General features: G+C 33.6%; 1 protein-coding gene across 1 annotated transcript in view; it reads left to right on the top strand.

Annotated features, from left to right (window-relative positions):
- ACXD (Adenylyl cyclase X D) overlaps positions 1 to 1396 on the top strand; it is a 47568-nt gene extending 46172 nt beyond the window's left edge. Inside the window, exon 19 of the mRNA XM_089647808.1 lies at positions 295 to 1396. Coding sequence (XP_089503934.1) covers positions 295 to 489 — 195 coding nt within the window. The 3' untranslated portion in view covers positions 490 to 1396. The remainder of the gene's footprint in view (positions 1 to 294) is intronic.
- The last annotated feature ends 15432 nt before the right edge of the window (positions 1397 to 16828 follow it).

Genomic DNA, 16828 nt, shown 5'->3' on the forward strand with positions numbered 1-16828 from the left:
CTAGGTGGAAAGCTGCTCATTCAATAATTGCATGGGAATACCTCTGATAACGTCTGAATTCTTATCCACAAACTCAAGAAATAAATAATCTAACTGAAAGATTCTTTGCAGTGAAAATTTCTTCACATATTTCTAATTATAAAGTGGGGTTCCTTAAGGTTCTCACTTGAGACCAATCTTGTGTATGTTATTTTTTCTTGACTTACTATAGTATTTTAAGATTTACATGTATTGACCGTTGATATTCATGTTTATTACTTAAAATCATGTTTTTTAAGCGTTCCTTTATTACAGGTCACCGAGAACACGGCTATAGCCCTGGACAGACAGGGCATCCTGACGCAGTATAGGGGAATGATAAACGTCAAAGGAGTAGGATCTGTAAGGACATTTTACGTGCCACTCGATAAGGACTTCAACATTCAAACTAAAAATGTTAATACTACAAACATAAAGCCTAAACGAGAAATTGTCATCACGAGATTATAATAATGTTAGTAAAAATCAATAATGTAAGTACGATACAATGATATGAATCTAGAAGAATATATTTTAGTCAAACAAGTTATTTTTTGTAAACTTAGACAAATTTATAATTTGAATAGGAATATACTTATCTAAGGTTTTATAGAAAAAAACGTATGCCACGATTACGATTTTACGATTATAGCCAATTTTCTATAAGAGAGAGTGCAAAAAGAAGATATCGTGTAGATTATGTTAGTTTAGTAATATCGCCGTCCTGAGAGTGAAAAGATGCATGAAAATCTATTGCCTCGGGAAATACGAACGAATGCTTTCTTGGCAATTTGCTTAAAAGGTTAGGTTAGGTTTCCACCTGTGAAGCGCAATGAACACAATACTTCTTCCAATATGAAATTTTAAAAATAAATTCACTTTTTCTCAACTTTCATTCGTGAAAATGTAATATTTTTTTCTTCAATTCTCTTCAGCGGCGACGTCGTATTTTTAAAATAATTAGTTGTAGATAGGAAGAAATCTTTTTTGTTCATATCGTTCGTTTGCTGCAATAATGACACAATTCAAAAATAAGCATAGTTGTCCGGATACGAGTTTTGAGCATTTTTAGTTAATGTAATAATATTGTGAAAGAATACTGACACTTACTGCTGTCCCGTGACAACTTTTGGAAGTTCAGGTATGTCGTCCAACTAGTAAAAGTAAAAGGAAATTGTTAGTTCGGACCAAATAAGTCATAATAAATATTTTTACGTTTGATTTATACATGTATAGTTATTGCATCAAACAAGCGATATGTTTAGATACGGCTCCAAGACCTCAATACTTTATATGCAAAGATTTAAATTAGCTTTATTTGTAAATGTGATTTTTATACCAGTTAAGTGTGTGTTACGATATCATGTTAGTATTTTATTTTAAAAACATGGAAAAACTGATAGCAGTGTGAAGAAAATAATTAAGAATAAAAAAAGTGCTCGTCTTTTTTGTGTTTTATTGAGATTTTTTTTTCTTCATTTTATGGGCATCACAACCATAGGCGGCCCGTGACTGAAATTGCCAGCAGTGCATTTCACTTTTAAAATGTACCTAGTGTGTAATTAAGATGGAGAAAATGAATGAATGAGGGTACCTAAAGCAATTCATTCTACCTACCAAGTAATGTTTGAAAAATAATTGATTAAATAATACTGTTACGTCAGCATTCCCAAAATCATCTCGATAGTAGAGGACATGCAATTGAAAATATAGCTAAATCGTTTGAATTTACTCGCACGAGCTCTAATGCTTGAATGTCGCAGCGCTAATATTGTATATTAGTATTTCTAAGCGAATATATTCCAGACGCATTGGATTAGGCATGATAGCAGTTATGAAAAATTCAAGGCGCTTCAATAATGCACGGTATGAGTTATATATCTGAAGTGCTCTAACACAGATGATGCTCTAACTAAATCGGGAACTAAGTGTGAAGATAAGTGATAATTATAGACCCATTTCCAAGCTTTGCATTTTTTCAAAGGTGTTCGAAAACATAGTCTATGACCAGTTATTCCCTGTGGTAAAGAATTCGATCAACGAATTTCAGCATGGATTCTTTGCAGGTCGCTCTGTTGCTACTAATCTTATAACTTTTACAAACTTCTTGTCTGCCTCCATGGATAAACGTGTGCAAGTTGATACAATCTATACCGACTATAGCAAGGCTTTTGACAAGATCAACCACAACATTCTGCTTAGAAAACTTGCTAATCATGGTATTCATGGAGATCTCCTTCGTTGGTTATCCTCATACGTAACAAACAGGTCCCAGGCTGTGACAGTGGGTGGATTTTCCTCGGTCTGGAAAATCATTACTTCCGGTGTGCCTCAGGGGTCCATTTTGGGTCCTTTGCTTTTCTCTATCTATATTAATGATATTACGACATGTTTTCACAGCGCTCAGATTTTACTATTTGCTGACGATATGAAGATATACCTTCCTATAAGCTCCCCGGACTGTTCTGCGCGTTTACAAGCAGATCTTGATCGACTGACGGATTACTGTCTCAGAAATAAGCTTTTTATCAATATTTCTAAATGTTGCAAAGTCACATTCACACGTAACCGTGTGAAAATACTGCGTGATTACACCATTTCTGGATCGATTTTATCAAATAAAGACTATGTGCGTGATCTCGGGGTTTTCTTGGACTTACCTTTGATAAACACGTTGATAACATTGTCACCAAAGCATCAATAAGTCTAGGTTTTGTACTGAGAACATGCAAATTTTTCAAAAATACTAAGACATATTTGACTCTCTACAATTCACATGTTCGTCCTCACCTGGAGTATTGTTCACCGGTTTGGAACCCGCGCTATATTGTTTATGTTAACAGGTTAGAAAGAGTTCAGGAACGATTTCTCAAATTCCTCAATTTTAAATCATTTAACATATACAACTCTTACGACGAAATCGAGAAACATTTTCGAATCACGAAACTACTCAACAGGAGGATTGTCGCTGATCAGATGCTCTTGTATAAAATTATTAACTCTAAAGTTGACTGCCCGGAGTTGCTGAACAAAATAAATTTCCATGCGCCAATTCGATACAGCAGACAAAATACCCTTTTCTACATTGATAGATGCAATACCAATTCCAACCAAAATGAATTTATGCAAAGGACATGTAACTACTATAATAATAAATTTGCAAATATAGACACTCGTGCTGATATATTCACTGCTAGTTACTATCACTACAGAATTTCATTGTATCACATTCTAACTCATATTAACCACTGTTAAAATGATTGTACCTAATATTTTAATATTACCTGCGTGGCAACTTTTCCTCATCCCTCTCCTCCCCTTTCCCGTTCCAACCCAAGTCTATTTAAGTATAGTTAAAATCACTTTTATTTATTGCTGTTTATGGTAGGCATATTATAGGTTTATCGTTTGCAGGTTAGTTTTATGTTTCTATATATATCTGTGAACATTAATAATTTGTCTGTTTTTTGTTATTCTCTTATGTATATTATATTACTAAGACTGTTTATGTTCCTAAAATAAATAAAATAAATAAATAAACACGCGATTTGACGTTAATATTGACTGTCTCGCTCATGTCACCGTTTTGGGGTCGGGCTGTCAATACTACCCGATACTGTTTCAATAGTATGGTAAAACACGGTTCTATCCATATCGGGGTATGCACGGCCCGCTTGCTCTTATGCGGGAGACTTGCTAGAAGACTGCTAGAAGACCAAATAGAAGGTCGAATAATGACCTGGCGGGAATTTTTACTGGAGTGTACATTCGTTCATCGATGACTGGTGCACAGTCAGTCAGTAACAGTTGTAAGTTGTTATATGAAGACTGAAAACAAGCAGTGCTATGCACAAATGCACGTACCAAGGAACCGCCCCTGATCACAAATATGTAGAGTTGAATCGAACACAATACTCACACAGATGCTTCGCTTTCATACAGCATGTTTTAAACTCGTTATTCGAATCAGAAAATAAAATTCTAGTGAAAATGAAACAAAGTTAATAAGTAATGAAAGAACACACTGTAAATCTTTCCATTTTCGATGAACGAACACACTTGTTGTCCCTTTCTCGCTCGTAAAAAATATAAAATTATAAATATTCGTAAAGACGTCACAGTCTGAAACATATTTAGATATCAATACATAAAAACTTAATTTTTAAACTTAACTTTAAAACTTAGTTTTTTTGGTTAACTCTAATTATGCCATAATTCACGGTCGGTATGTAGTGGGGATACATTATATCAAAAATGTAATTTCGGTTGTCTGTGTGAAATTAACTAAATTTTCTTTGAATTTAAATAGAATTTAAAAATTCGGAACTGATTGTAACAACCTTACCAATATTTTTTAACGGAAAATAATTTTCGTCGTTGTCAATATTGGAACTGATTTGTCAAGAATTCGGACTATTCCGTGATTTTTCACGGGTCTGCGCTTTCCATCAATAATACTGATTTCGGTTGTCTGAATTCGTCTTGCGTAACTATTCTTCAATGAGCTAAAAAATTGCTTTGAATTGAAGTACCATTTTCAAAATTGGGTGAAGAATTCAGGAAAATTATATAATTCAGATATATCAAATTCATTGTACCTACATACTTTGTATTAGTGATCGACGAACAGATGCAATCTCTTAGCCATAAATGGAGAATAGTTTGACTTCTCTGTATTTAGTAATAACATTGATAATTGTAGAAATGTATTATATATTTGTACAGCGCCCTTGATGTGATTTTGCATAAAAACCACGCTATACAAATATTATTAATATTACTGAGCAATAAAGTATCTACCTCTTATATCATAATATAAATCTTCAAATATTATTTTGAATGGAATTTTCAAAATTTGAACTGGAATTCAGAATCTATCGTGTTTTTTGACGGATCTCTGTATTATATTTACCACCATTCAATAAACACAATAAACGTTTCATAGAATTTGAATACTCCATCAAATTTCAAAGTTAATTTCAGTTTCTGTGAAAGTTCTATTCAAGTTCTGTCATTATATCATTATTGATCTGTTGTTTCACGAAACTGAAATAATGACAGATCTTGAATAGAACATCCACAGAACTTGAAAATCAGTATTGAAATGTGAATTGTTCAAATTATGTGAAACAACCCTTCCTTAGATATCATTTATCACTCATCCTAATAGTACCAATATTGAGCGTCTTGAGTATTCAGCTCTTACAAGGGCCATAGGCGGGCGTGTGGGTATAATTGAATATTTGCATGTGATTTGCATTCCTTGGCAGCCAAGGTCTCCGCATGGGACCACCCAACCATTTCACCTCACCAACCCAACCACCCCACCACCCCACCACCCCACCACCCCACCACCCCACCACCCCACCACCCCACAACCCCACCACCCCACCACCCACCACCCCACCACCCCACCACCCCACCACCCCACCACCCCACCACCCCACCAACCCACTATCGGCCACAGCAACTGCACTACCGCGTCCCCCGTGCCACACACATACATGCACATTGCACGTGCGATAGTCGTACTGCTGAAAGCTCCGTTGCGACCTGTTCCTATGTATTTCTCACAAACGACGCATTCAATAGGAAAGTTTACAACAAAGCTCTCAGTGGCAGGACTATCAAAGTATGTGCTTGGTAGGCTTATTATTATACTAGAAAATTATTGAAGTGAAACTTCTTTACGCGCGTCATGCAATTTCGAGAACCAGAGTAAAACCGACTCATGACCGTCACGAAAATCCGTGATCATTTCGCTATAGGAGCCTAGCTAATATTATATACCTAGTTTAGGTCACCCTCCAAACTCAGCTTCGCGGTCTAGAGGCAGAGCGCCCGACTCTCTTCGTGAAGAACCGAGGTTCGATCCCCGCTTTAACAATTTTTTTTTTCTTTTGTGATTTTTTTAATACGAGGAAAAGTGATAAAATGCTCTCGTGCTGCGACTTTTAGATATTTTGACTATATGATATTTTGGTCGAAATATAGCTTACAAATCGAGCCGTTAGAGTCGCTCGGTATTTTGATAATTATTTTTATTTTGAATCATTAAAATTACTAATCAAGGTCGATAACGCGACTAATTACCCTCGCAGACGTGCGTGACAAGTTTTTTTAGTAAAAAACACAGCCGTACGTGAGTTTTTCAAAATTTAGAAATGTTTTTCAAATTCAGACTCCATACGGGTATGAGAACAGGTTAAAACACGATAGATCTTTTCCAAAACGGACAAATATACGGAAATGTTTTTAAAAACGACAGATATGACTTCACACTGCCGATATATCTTCGATTCGACCCTATATAGAGCGTTAACGAGACGTTATGTGACATTATTCATTTGCCGTGTTTGAAAACGAAAAATTTGCGCGGAACAAGTCAATTGAGGAGTACACGTTGTATACGCGGTTCTCGTCGGGCGAGATACCTCTCCTCGCGGTCTAGAGGCAGAGCGTTCGACATTCGTTATGCAGGACCCGGGTTCGAATCACATATTTTTATAAATTTTAATTTTTTTTATCACATGCTACTTATAAATATGTCAATAGACAGAAAAAGGGAGAATGAAATGAAAAGAGAGAGAAGAATACTAAAAGTTTCACTTCCGTCGTGCGTAGGCTTGCCACACACTGTATTTTTTATGCAAAGGGTGACGATATTTCTAAGACATGTTTTACAAGCCTCGCCATGCAAGAATGTCAAGGATACTGGAAGGCTATTCCCAGTAATTTATTTATTCACCTGGCTCGAAGAAGGCGACGGCTATGATAAAGATTGATGACCTGCTTGTCAGAGCTGTAAATAGATTGACTCATGTGGAAGTGTCAAAGAAGCGACCTGTTCTCGCGTGACAGATGTCAACCGTGTACATATATTGGGTGCGTTTGGCATGTTTCTACCATGCACCGGTGCCAAACGAATTAATGCCACTAGTTACTCGGAGCATCTTCCGTTATAATACCAGTAGAGCATACCTACCTGATTCCTGTGCTCTAAAGATTTAAATCTGCTCGTTAAGATAGAGTAATATATCAAATAGACTGTCAGTTTCTGCAGTCAAGGGCCCTCCGTGTCTGATCGTTTAAAGTTACTAAGTAATATAAAAAAACTTAAACAAAAAAACAGAACAAAAAAAATCCTGTACGTGGGTCAATAATTTAGAGAATTTTACTACGGTTGAAGATTTTTTAATTTTATTTTCTTCATAAAGTATTAATTTGCTTTTTCAAGGTGAAATGGTATACAGTTAATTCCTTCTCCGTTATTTAAATTATAAATAAAATAAAATAAAAATGACTATGCCTGAATAGACAAGGGTTTTCCGACGTCACTCTTATCTCCCGTTTCATTCAATTCCATGAGGTGTCTATAAATTAGGGATTTCATAGATCTACTAGCTCCGGATAGCAAGGACCTTAATTTATTAATTTGACAGATATACCAAAGTTTTATAATTCTATCGTATGGTAATTTTTATTTTTATTCTTATTCTCTTTATATTTTTACTTAAATCACTTGAGCTTATTAGGTCACAGTTTTGCCTTTTGCAAAACATAAAATGTATTACAAAAGTTCCCGCGTCTTCGTAACTACGATATTACAAGAGCTAACAGTTTTAAAAAGCAAATAGTTTCCCAATGGGCAATAGTTGTCTCGCATCTCTATACAGTGCATTAATACAAACAAATTTTTCAGTTGCGAAATATTTTTGTAATGCGGTTTTATCGTTGCATCAAAAAATTCTGTGAATGTTGTCACACAAATTCTGTTATGTATTGTTCATTTACGTGTTCGATATTGAATTTTCTGGTTATTTTAAGTTATTTTCGTAACTTATGTGATTTTTAAATACTAATTCATAACAAATAAATACATACAATTTATATTATTCTAGAAAAGTTTTTAGTCCGACAAATTAGAATTGAAAAATTATTTTCTAAGTGAAAAAATGAACTAGTGATTTTTGAAATTTCCGTAAGAACGCTTTATTTAAAAAAATTAAAACCAAAAATGCGTAAGGTATTATAAGTTCACAAATTTTACTGTAATAAGTACAATAACGATTTTTGTTGACACTCATTTGCACTCGACTCAATTTCACTCGTTTGCGAAATTAATGATTTTATTTTTTATAAAACCTGAAAACTTCATTGGCTTTAAAAGATTTATCTAGGCAAATTCAAAACCAAACATACGAAAATCTCCATCGTTCAACGCATTTTATCTTCAATTGACGCTCCAATGGTTCAATAACACAATGTAGATAATATATCGTTTACACAAAGGCACGTCGACGGTCAACATCTAAAATTACGACTTAACATGATTATGAAAATCCACCACCGTCGATGTTTTATGACCGTTTGAAAATGAAAAATGCGCCGTATTACGATTAAAATCAAATAATGAATTCTTGACGTGAAAGCCCCGACGCTAGTTTATGGCCCTTGAAGTTTATACGATTCTGATTCTCTGTTTACAGTCTGGTTATTTTTATGGTGATACCCCATAAATTAACGATGATCGTATTACTGAGCTTTGATGGCGAACGTTGCAAATACTACGTACACCACCACTCACTGCGTTTAATGGAAAAACAGTCCAGGATATGTCTTTTTGGTCAGGCCTAGACAGTTATATATTAAATAGACGAATTACCAATATTCCCTTTGAAATCCGTAAAAACGTTTAACATTGTTTTAACCTATGTTTGTAAAATCTTCTGACGATCACTTGGAATCAATATAAGGGTAGGTAATTAAAAACAGCATTAGCCTACATTCAAATATATCAACTTATGTTTATGGCAAAGCAATTTTCAGACCGAGCTAAATATAAAAATAAGTTCTTTTATGTTTATGGAGAAAAAAACAAAAGCTTTTTTTTTGTATACATAAATACATTCGCCGACTTTTAGTATAGGGAAAGTCAACTTCTTATATTTTATTATTATATTTTTATAGTAATTTCGTGATAAAAGTAATTTGGGAATCGAACTTCGAGTTGTTACTAAATAGGTAAAACTACTTTTTGAAAAAATATTTGTGATCACATTATCTGCACGTAAGGTATTCAACGTCACTCTGGTAAAGCACAACTATCTGAAGATTTAATATTTCTTTTAAATGGCTCCACATTTGTCAAGTATCAAGATTTGAATATATTAATGACTGGTCAGTGGCTGAGTTGGCATCGTGGTTGGTTCTAGCTAGGTTCCAGCGTGTTTAATTCTTTGGCTGGCTAAGTCCTCCATCACAACATTTTAAAGCTTACTGCGGTGATAGTAGGAGATTTTCAAATATTGTCATGTTATTCGTAACCCAGAGATTTTTGTATTTCTATAAGAAATTACACATATCATTTTTTTTGTCATGTGAATATAATTTTTTATAAGTTAAGTTTATTTTTTCTTTTATCGTTCACATTGTTTTTCTGTATTTATTTAAAATACCTTTTTACTGAATCTATAAAGTAGCTAGGTTAATTCATTTCTGAAAACTTTATTATTCTACTGCTTTCTAATGGATATGTATATAGAGGGTTCCACGACAACTCAACACAGTGACAATTCAACAAACTTTTGAAAAGTGATATAAAGTCACTAGAAAAGAGAAAAATATATTTTTTAACATAACTTAACCTAACCTAACCTACTTAACCCAGTTAATAAAGTTTTTGTTTCATCACTTTCGACGACTTTATATAACTTTTTAAAGATGTGATGAATTATCATTGTGATGATTTATCCGGTCACCGTATATAGAGATACCGATATGGTATTTTTATTTTTTTCTTTATATATTTTCATAATTATTATTAAAAAAAGCTTTTTAACACGAGAAACATAAAAAGGCAAATTTTTCAAATTTTCTTATGATTATTTATTATTTATTTATTTATTTATTTTTCATGTTCTCCGTAAAACGGTTATTCACCAATACATTATGGAGAAGATTACAAATTAGACAAAAAGTATAGCAAAACACATAAAAAGGTCAGTTTCACTACTTTGTGACATACGTCAAAAGGTAATTGTTAAACTGCCTGTAGGTTACGTTAAAAATGTCGATGGTCAATGCAGACTCGTTGAGCAGTTCAGTCGCTCTGTTGACTGGGGCGTTCTGATAGGCAGAAGTCCTCGCTTTTGGAGCATAAAAAAGGGTATGGGACCTTCCACGAGTATACTTGTCTGGGACATATAAGTTAATCTCTTTCAAAATAGGTGGATTATGTATAGTTCCAGAGATTATCTTAAAAAAATGTTTTCCTAAAAATATTTTTCGGCGGGCTTCTAATGTATTAAGATCGAGCATTCCTGCTAAGAATAAGGATGGATACAGGAAAGGGTAGTACATATATTCCCTCATATATAGGTAACGCATGAATCTCTTTTGTACTTTTTCTATTTCGAGAATATGGTTTTGCTCAGAAGGGGCCCAAATAATGGAGCTATATTCCAAGATACTGCGAACAAGTGCTTCATAAAAAAAAAACTTTGTTGTGCTTATTCCTCCACAGTTAAATAGTCAGCTCACTGCTGCACGGGGTATTCTCCCCCATTTTTCAATATTCGCGACGTTTCAGGTATCGTTTTCAGCGCCGTTATATAGAATCATTAGTGCGAGGTTCAAAGTTGGGGCATGGCAATGATACGGTGCTATGCATTTCTGCTGGGGAGTCATTATCCCCCACCCCCATCCCCTTAAACTACTTGTTTAAATTAATTGGGGGTTGTTATTGTTACAAGTGCAACCTAAATAGGTATACTAGTGGACCATTTTTATATAACACTAGCAATACGCAATAAAAAAAATATTTTAAATAGTAAATAAGTTTTGAAATATATATACACGGTGTTCCACGCCGATACCTTGAGGTAACTGTGGGGAGTGTTTCACAGTCGATATTTTATTTTTACTACGTAGAAGCTATAAACATGTTGATTCACAAAAGTAAAAAAAGTGGAACAAGAGATGCGAATCTCAACTACCATGTTAGAAATTTAGATCTAAAACGTCTATTCATATACGTTTTAAATCCAAATTTCAAATCAACGAGCTAAATAATTGTGATGGAGTATTATAACAGTAAATTAAAACATAATTGACAATGTCAAGAAGTGGATAAAAACAGTATTTATAAATAATCATGCTTTAAATTAAGCAATTAAAAACAACGATTGTAACTTCTTTAAATAGGTCCTCGAAGAAAAATGAGTAAGTTTTTTTTTTATCAAGATACTGTTAAAAATGTAACTGCATGATCTTTTCCCAATAAAGTATTAGTCATTCATAATATATCTGAACAAGTTTTTACGTAGGTGCCTTTATCTGTAAATATAATGGACGAGATGCGAAACTATTATTATTTTCAAGAACATGTGTTCCGACTTCCTCATAACATATTAGTTATAGGTCTCCAGTCCCTTTTTTAACAGGAAAATGAATAATTTGACCAGAATTTTAATAAATAAACAACGCTTCATATCACTCATTTTTCTCTTTGTAAGACTTCTAGAAATATTAATAGTAAATTTAAGGAGCACCGGGTGTTTGAATACTAATATTTATTCAGAATTTGTCAAACACGTTTATAAAATAAATAATTATTTTGATATAAATAAACTATCTATTAAAATTTTTAAATACAAATACAATGGGTTTACAATTATTAGATAACCTTGAATTTGTAGATATCAGAAAAAGTGTTAATAGTCAGTTAAAAAATATTAATAAACAAATGTATTTTAAAAAAAGCCATCTTTTAAATTTATTTTCACATGAATACCCACGTTCATGTTTTTATCAATTTATTTTGTTCTTATTAAGACGTCTTAATTATTCCTTAATTCCGCTGTATTAATTTATGTAAGTTTTTTTTTAAATATAAACACTATTACAATTTATTTAGAGAGAAGTGTAAGGACAATATATGACTCAAACGTGAATGGTAGCAGAAATTGGGTCGCACGAGGGTGACATGATACGATCAAGTGAATCGGATACTTGAGTCGGGTCATGTCGAGACAGAATAATAGCAGAGTATGTTTGAGAAGATGTATGAATGTTAATGATGCAAGGAGTGTGTGTCAATACCGAGTCGTTTAGCGGTCCGTCCTCTCTGCCTACACCTGCGGGGAAACGGCGTGATCATTAGTTAATTACCATTATTTCCTATTTTATAATAATTTCATATAATTGTTTATTTTTTAATAAAAATAACTATTTAATCCCCGTTCATTGTAACATTTTTGTCGATATGTACTTATTTGCCTGTACTCGTTTTTCTATTCTTATATTTCTTATACTTTTATCCTGACACAGAAAACATTGGTTTCAAAACACGTCGATTATTTTGATTGAATAGTGGTGTATACAAAGTGATTTATTTTTATTAAATTGAAGTGACGCCACAAAGTGAATTTCCGATTAGTGAAAAAGAAATTAAAACAGTGATTATGGAAAGCTTTAAAAGATTGCGATGATTTGATAATTTAAACTTGGCTATTAAAAATAGCAAAGCTAAAGCTAATATTCCCAGAGAATGGTTGTATGTACGTCATCGACGAAAACAGAAGATACTAGAACTATGAAGTCACGTACGACCTCTCTCTGGGGCTACCATTATCTCAATGATGATGGATTGGAGAGAGACACTGAAAGTATTTTACGCTCTGCAAAAAGATGTGTACATCAATATTATATGATTTTCTTCACAAAGACGAAATGCAACGTGGTCGTAATATAGTTTATTGCCAAAATGGCATCCTTCACAGAGTTTAATCAAATAATAATAAGGACGAGTGAGAATGAGCGAGAATTTTAACAACTGTAATAAAAACATTGATGTGAAGATAATATTATTATGACCAAGGTCTTCGCCCTTGAATAATTTAGTTTGAATCGTGTTGATGGATTATATCATATAAAATACTTTGGTATCATACATGGGGTTGGCGCCACTATTGAAATATGTATGGGACATAAACATTATCCACACTGCATATAGTGTATTCTTTTTTATTATTGAACACTTTTGTTTCCTTGAAACAGTTATAAAAAGGGTAATATAAAATAAAAATCCAAAAACTATAAAAAAACAAGGATATATAAAAAAATATACAGTAACAAAAAAATCACTCAAAGGTACATCGAGGGGATACAAAGAGAACTTACCGATATGTAATTTTTAAAATTTATTAAAAATCTCGTCAAATTATTAATTTTACTGTTAGAAACGGGATTAGAGGCCTAAAACGAATGATTTTACAAATTTCATAACAAACTATCAGTAAAGCACGAATATGTTTGAAGAAGTCGGAAAACGTGTTTTCAAAATAATAATATTTTCGCACCTCGTCCATTATATTTATTCGGACAAGGCCACCTGCGCTGAAAACATGTTCAGATATACATCTGAAGAGTCCAAATGCTCACATCCACCTGGAGCCATTGAGACTATGGCATCCCTAACTGGGGTTCCTATGTTGTGAGGCTGAAAATAGTAGGGAGGGGAAAGAGATGGGGTAGAGGAAGGTGAGGGAATACCTAGCTATTCAGATCTAGCCACCAAACACGGTTAAAGCCATTGCAAACAACTTTTCAATTCTAAATGGTGGTCTTACACCAGGGCGATACTGAGAGTATCTTCCATTCTGGAACGTGCCGCAAATATACTTTATATTATTTTAAATAAGTAATTTTTGAAATAACACAAATTAATCAAATAAAATTTGCTGATATGAAATTGATCCCGGATATGATACTGTACTAGATTACGGTATACGGTGCTGGATTTGAACCCGCTAACTCCAGCTTGCTAGTCAAGAGCCTGTCGCCTCGACCACAGAGGCTATCAGATATATTCTGAATGACTAATATTTAACTAGGAAATGGTCATGCAGTCACATTTTTAACAGTATCTTGAAAAAAAAGTCGTACTCATTTTTCTCCGTGTAAAATGATTTTTTTTAACATCCTTGATTGATTTAAGATGTTAAAATTAATAATAAAACATTAAGGACGGGTTGTTTCGGAGAATTTGAACAATTCATCAAATTTCAACGTTCATTTTCGGGTTCTGTGAAAGTCCTAGTCAAGTTCTGTTATTATATTAATGTAGGCTAGTTGCTTGACAAAACTGAAATAAAAACAGAACTGAACCAGAGTAAAACCGACTCATGACCGTCACGAAAATCCGTGATCATTTCGCTATAGGAGCCTAGCTAATATTATATACCTAGTTTAGGTCACCCTCCAAACTCAGCTTCGCGGTCTAGAGGCAGAGCGCCCGACTCTCTTCGTGAAGAACCGAGGTTCGATCCCCGCTTTAACAATTTTTTTTTTCTTTTGTGATTTTTTTAATACGAGGAAAAGTGATAAAATGCTCTCGTGCTGCGACTTTTAGATATTTTGACTATATGATATTTTGGTCGAAATATAGCTTACAAATCGAGCCGTTAGAGTCGCTCGGTATTTTGATAATTATTTTTATTTTGAATCATTAAAATTACTAATCAAGGTCGATAACGCGACTAATTACCCTCGCAGACGTGCGTGACAAGTTTTTTTAGTAAAAAACACAGCCGTACGTGAGTTTTTCAAAATTTAGAAATGTTTTTCAAATTCAGACTCCATACGGGTATGAGAACAGGTTAAAACACGATAGATCTTTTCCAAAACGGACAAATATACGGAAATGTTTTTAAAAACGACAGATATGACTTCACACTGCCGATATATCTTCGATTCGACCCTATATAGAGCGTTAACGAGACGTTATGTGACATTATTCATTTGCCGTGTTTGAAAACGAAAAATTTGCGCGGAACAAGTCAATTGAGGAGTACACGTTGTATACGCGGTTCTCGTCGGGCGAGATACCTCTCCTCGCGGTCTAGAGGCAGAGCGTTCGACATTCGTTATGCAGGACCCGGGTTCGAATCACATATTTTTATAAATTTTAATTTTTTTTATCACATGCTACTTATAAATATGTCAATAGACAGAAAAAGGGAGAATGAAATGAAAAGAGAGAGAAGAATACTAAAAGTTTCACTTCCGTCGTGCGTAGGCTTGCCACACACTGTATTTTTTATGCAAAGGGTGACGATATTTCTAAGACATGTTTTACAAGCCTCGCCATGCAAGAATGTCAAGGATACTGGAAGGCTATTCCCAGTAATTTATTTATTCACCTGGCTCGAAGAAGGCGACGGCTATGATAAAGATTGATGACCTGCTTGTCAGAGCTGTAAATAGATTGACTCATGTGGAAGTGTCAAAGAAGCGACCTGTTCTCGCGTGACAGATGTCAACCGTGTACATATATTGGGTGCGTTTGGCATGTTTCTACCATGCACCGGTGCCAAACGAATTAATGCCACTAGTTACTCGGAGCATCTTCCGTTATAATACCAGTAGAGCATACCTACCTGATTCCTGTGCTCTAAAGATTTAAATCTGCTCGTTAAGATAGAGTAATATATCAAATAGACTGTCAGTTTCTGCAGTCAAGGGCCCTCCGTGTCTGATCGTTTAAAGTTACTAAGTAATATAAAAAAACTTAAACAAAAAAACAGAACAAAAAAAATCCTGTACGTGGGTCAATAATTTAGAGAATTTTACTACGGTTGAAGATTTTTTAATTTTATTTTCTTCATAAAGTATTAATTTGCTTTTTCAAGGTGAAATGGTATACAGTTAATTCCTTCTCCGTTATTTAAATTATAAATAAAATAAAATAAAAATGACTATGCCTGAATAGACAAGGGTTTTCCGACGTCACTCTTATCTCCCGTTTCATTCAATTCCATGAGGTGTCTATAAATTAGGGATTTCATAGATCTACTAGCTCCGGATAGCAAGGACCTTAATTTATTAATTTGACAGATATACCAAAGTTTTATAATTCTATCGTATGGTAATTTTTATTTTTATTCTTATTCTCTTTATATTTTTACTTAAATCACTTGAGCTTATTAGGTCACAGTTTTGCCTTTTGCAAAACATAAAATGTATTACAAAAGTTCCCGCGTCTTCGTAACTACGATATTACAAGAGCTAACAGTTTTAAAAAGCAAATAGTTTCCCAATGGGCAATAGTTGTCTCGCATCTCTATACAGTGCATTAATACAAACAAATTTTTCAGTTGCGAAATATTTTTGTAATGCGGTTTTATCGTTGCATCAAAAAATTCTGTGAATGTTGTCACACAAATTCTGTTATGTATTGTTCATTTACGTGTTCGATATTGAATTTTCTGGTTATTTTAAGTTATTTTCGTAACTTATGTGATTTTTAAATACTAATTCATAACAAATAAATACATACAATTTATATTATTCTAGAAAAGTTTTTAGTCCGACAAATTAGAATTGAAAAATTATTTTCTAAGTGAAAAAATGAACTAGTGATTTTTGAAATTTCCGTAAGAACGCTTTATTTAAAAAAATTAAAACCAAAAATGCGTAAGGTATTATAAGTTCACAAATTTTACTGTAATAAGTACAATAACGATTTTTGTTGACACTCATTTGCACTCGACTCAATTTCACTCGTTTGCGAAATTAATGATTTTATTTTTTATAAAACCTGAAAACTTCATTGGCTTTAAAAGATTTATCTAGGCAAATTCAAAACCAAACATACGAAAATCTCCATCGTTCAACGCATTTTATCTTCAATTGACGCTCCAATGGTTCAATAACACAATGTAGATAATATATCGTTTACACAAAGGCACGTCGACGGTCAACATCTAAAATTACGACTTAACATGATTATGAAAATCCACCACCGTCG

The sequence above is a fragment of the Hesperophylax consimilis genome, chromosome 3 (assembly GCF_061612785.1).
Source record: "Hesperophylax consimilis isolate HC1 chromosome 3, BYU_Hcon_1.0, whole genome shotgun sequence".
Classification (NCBI taxonomy): Eukaryota; Metazoa; Arthropoda; class Insecta; order Trichoptera; family Limnephilidae; genus Hesperophylax; species Hesperophylax consimilis.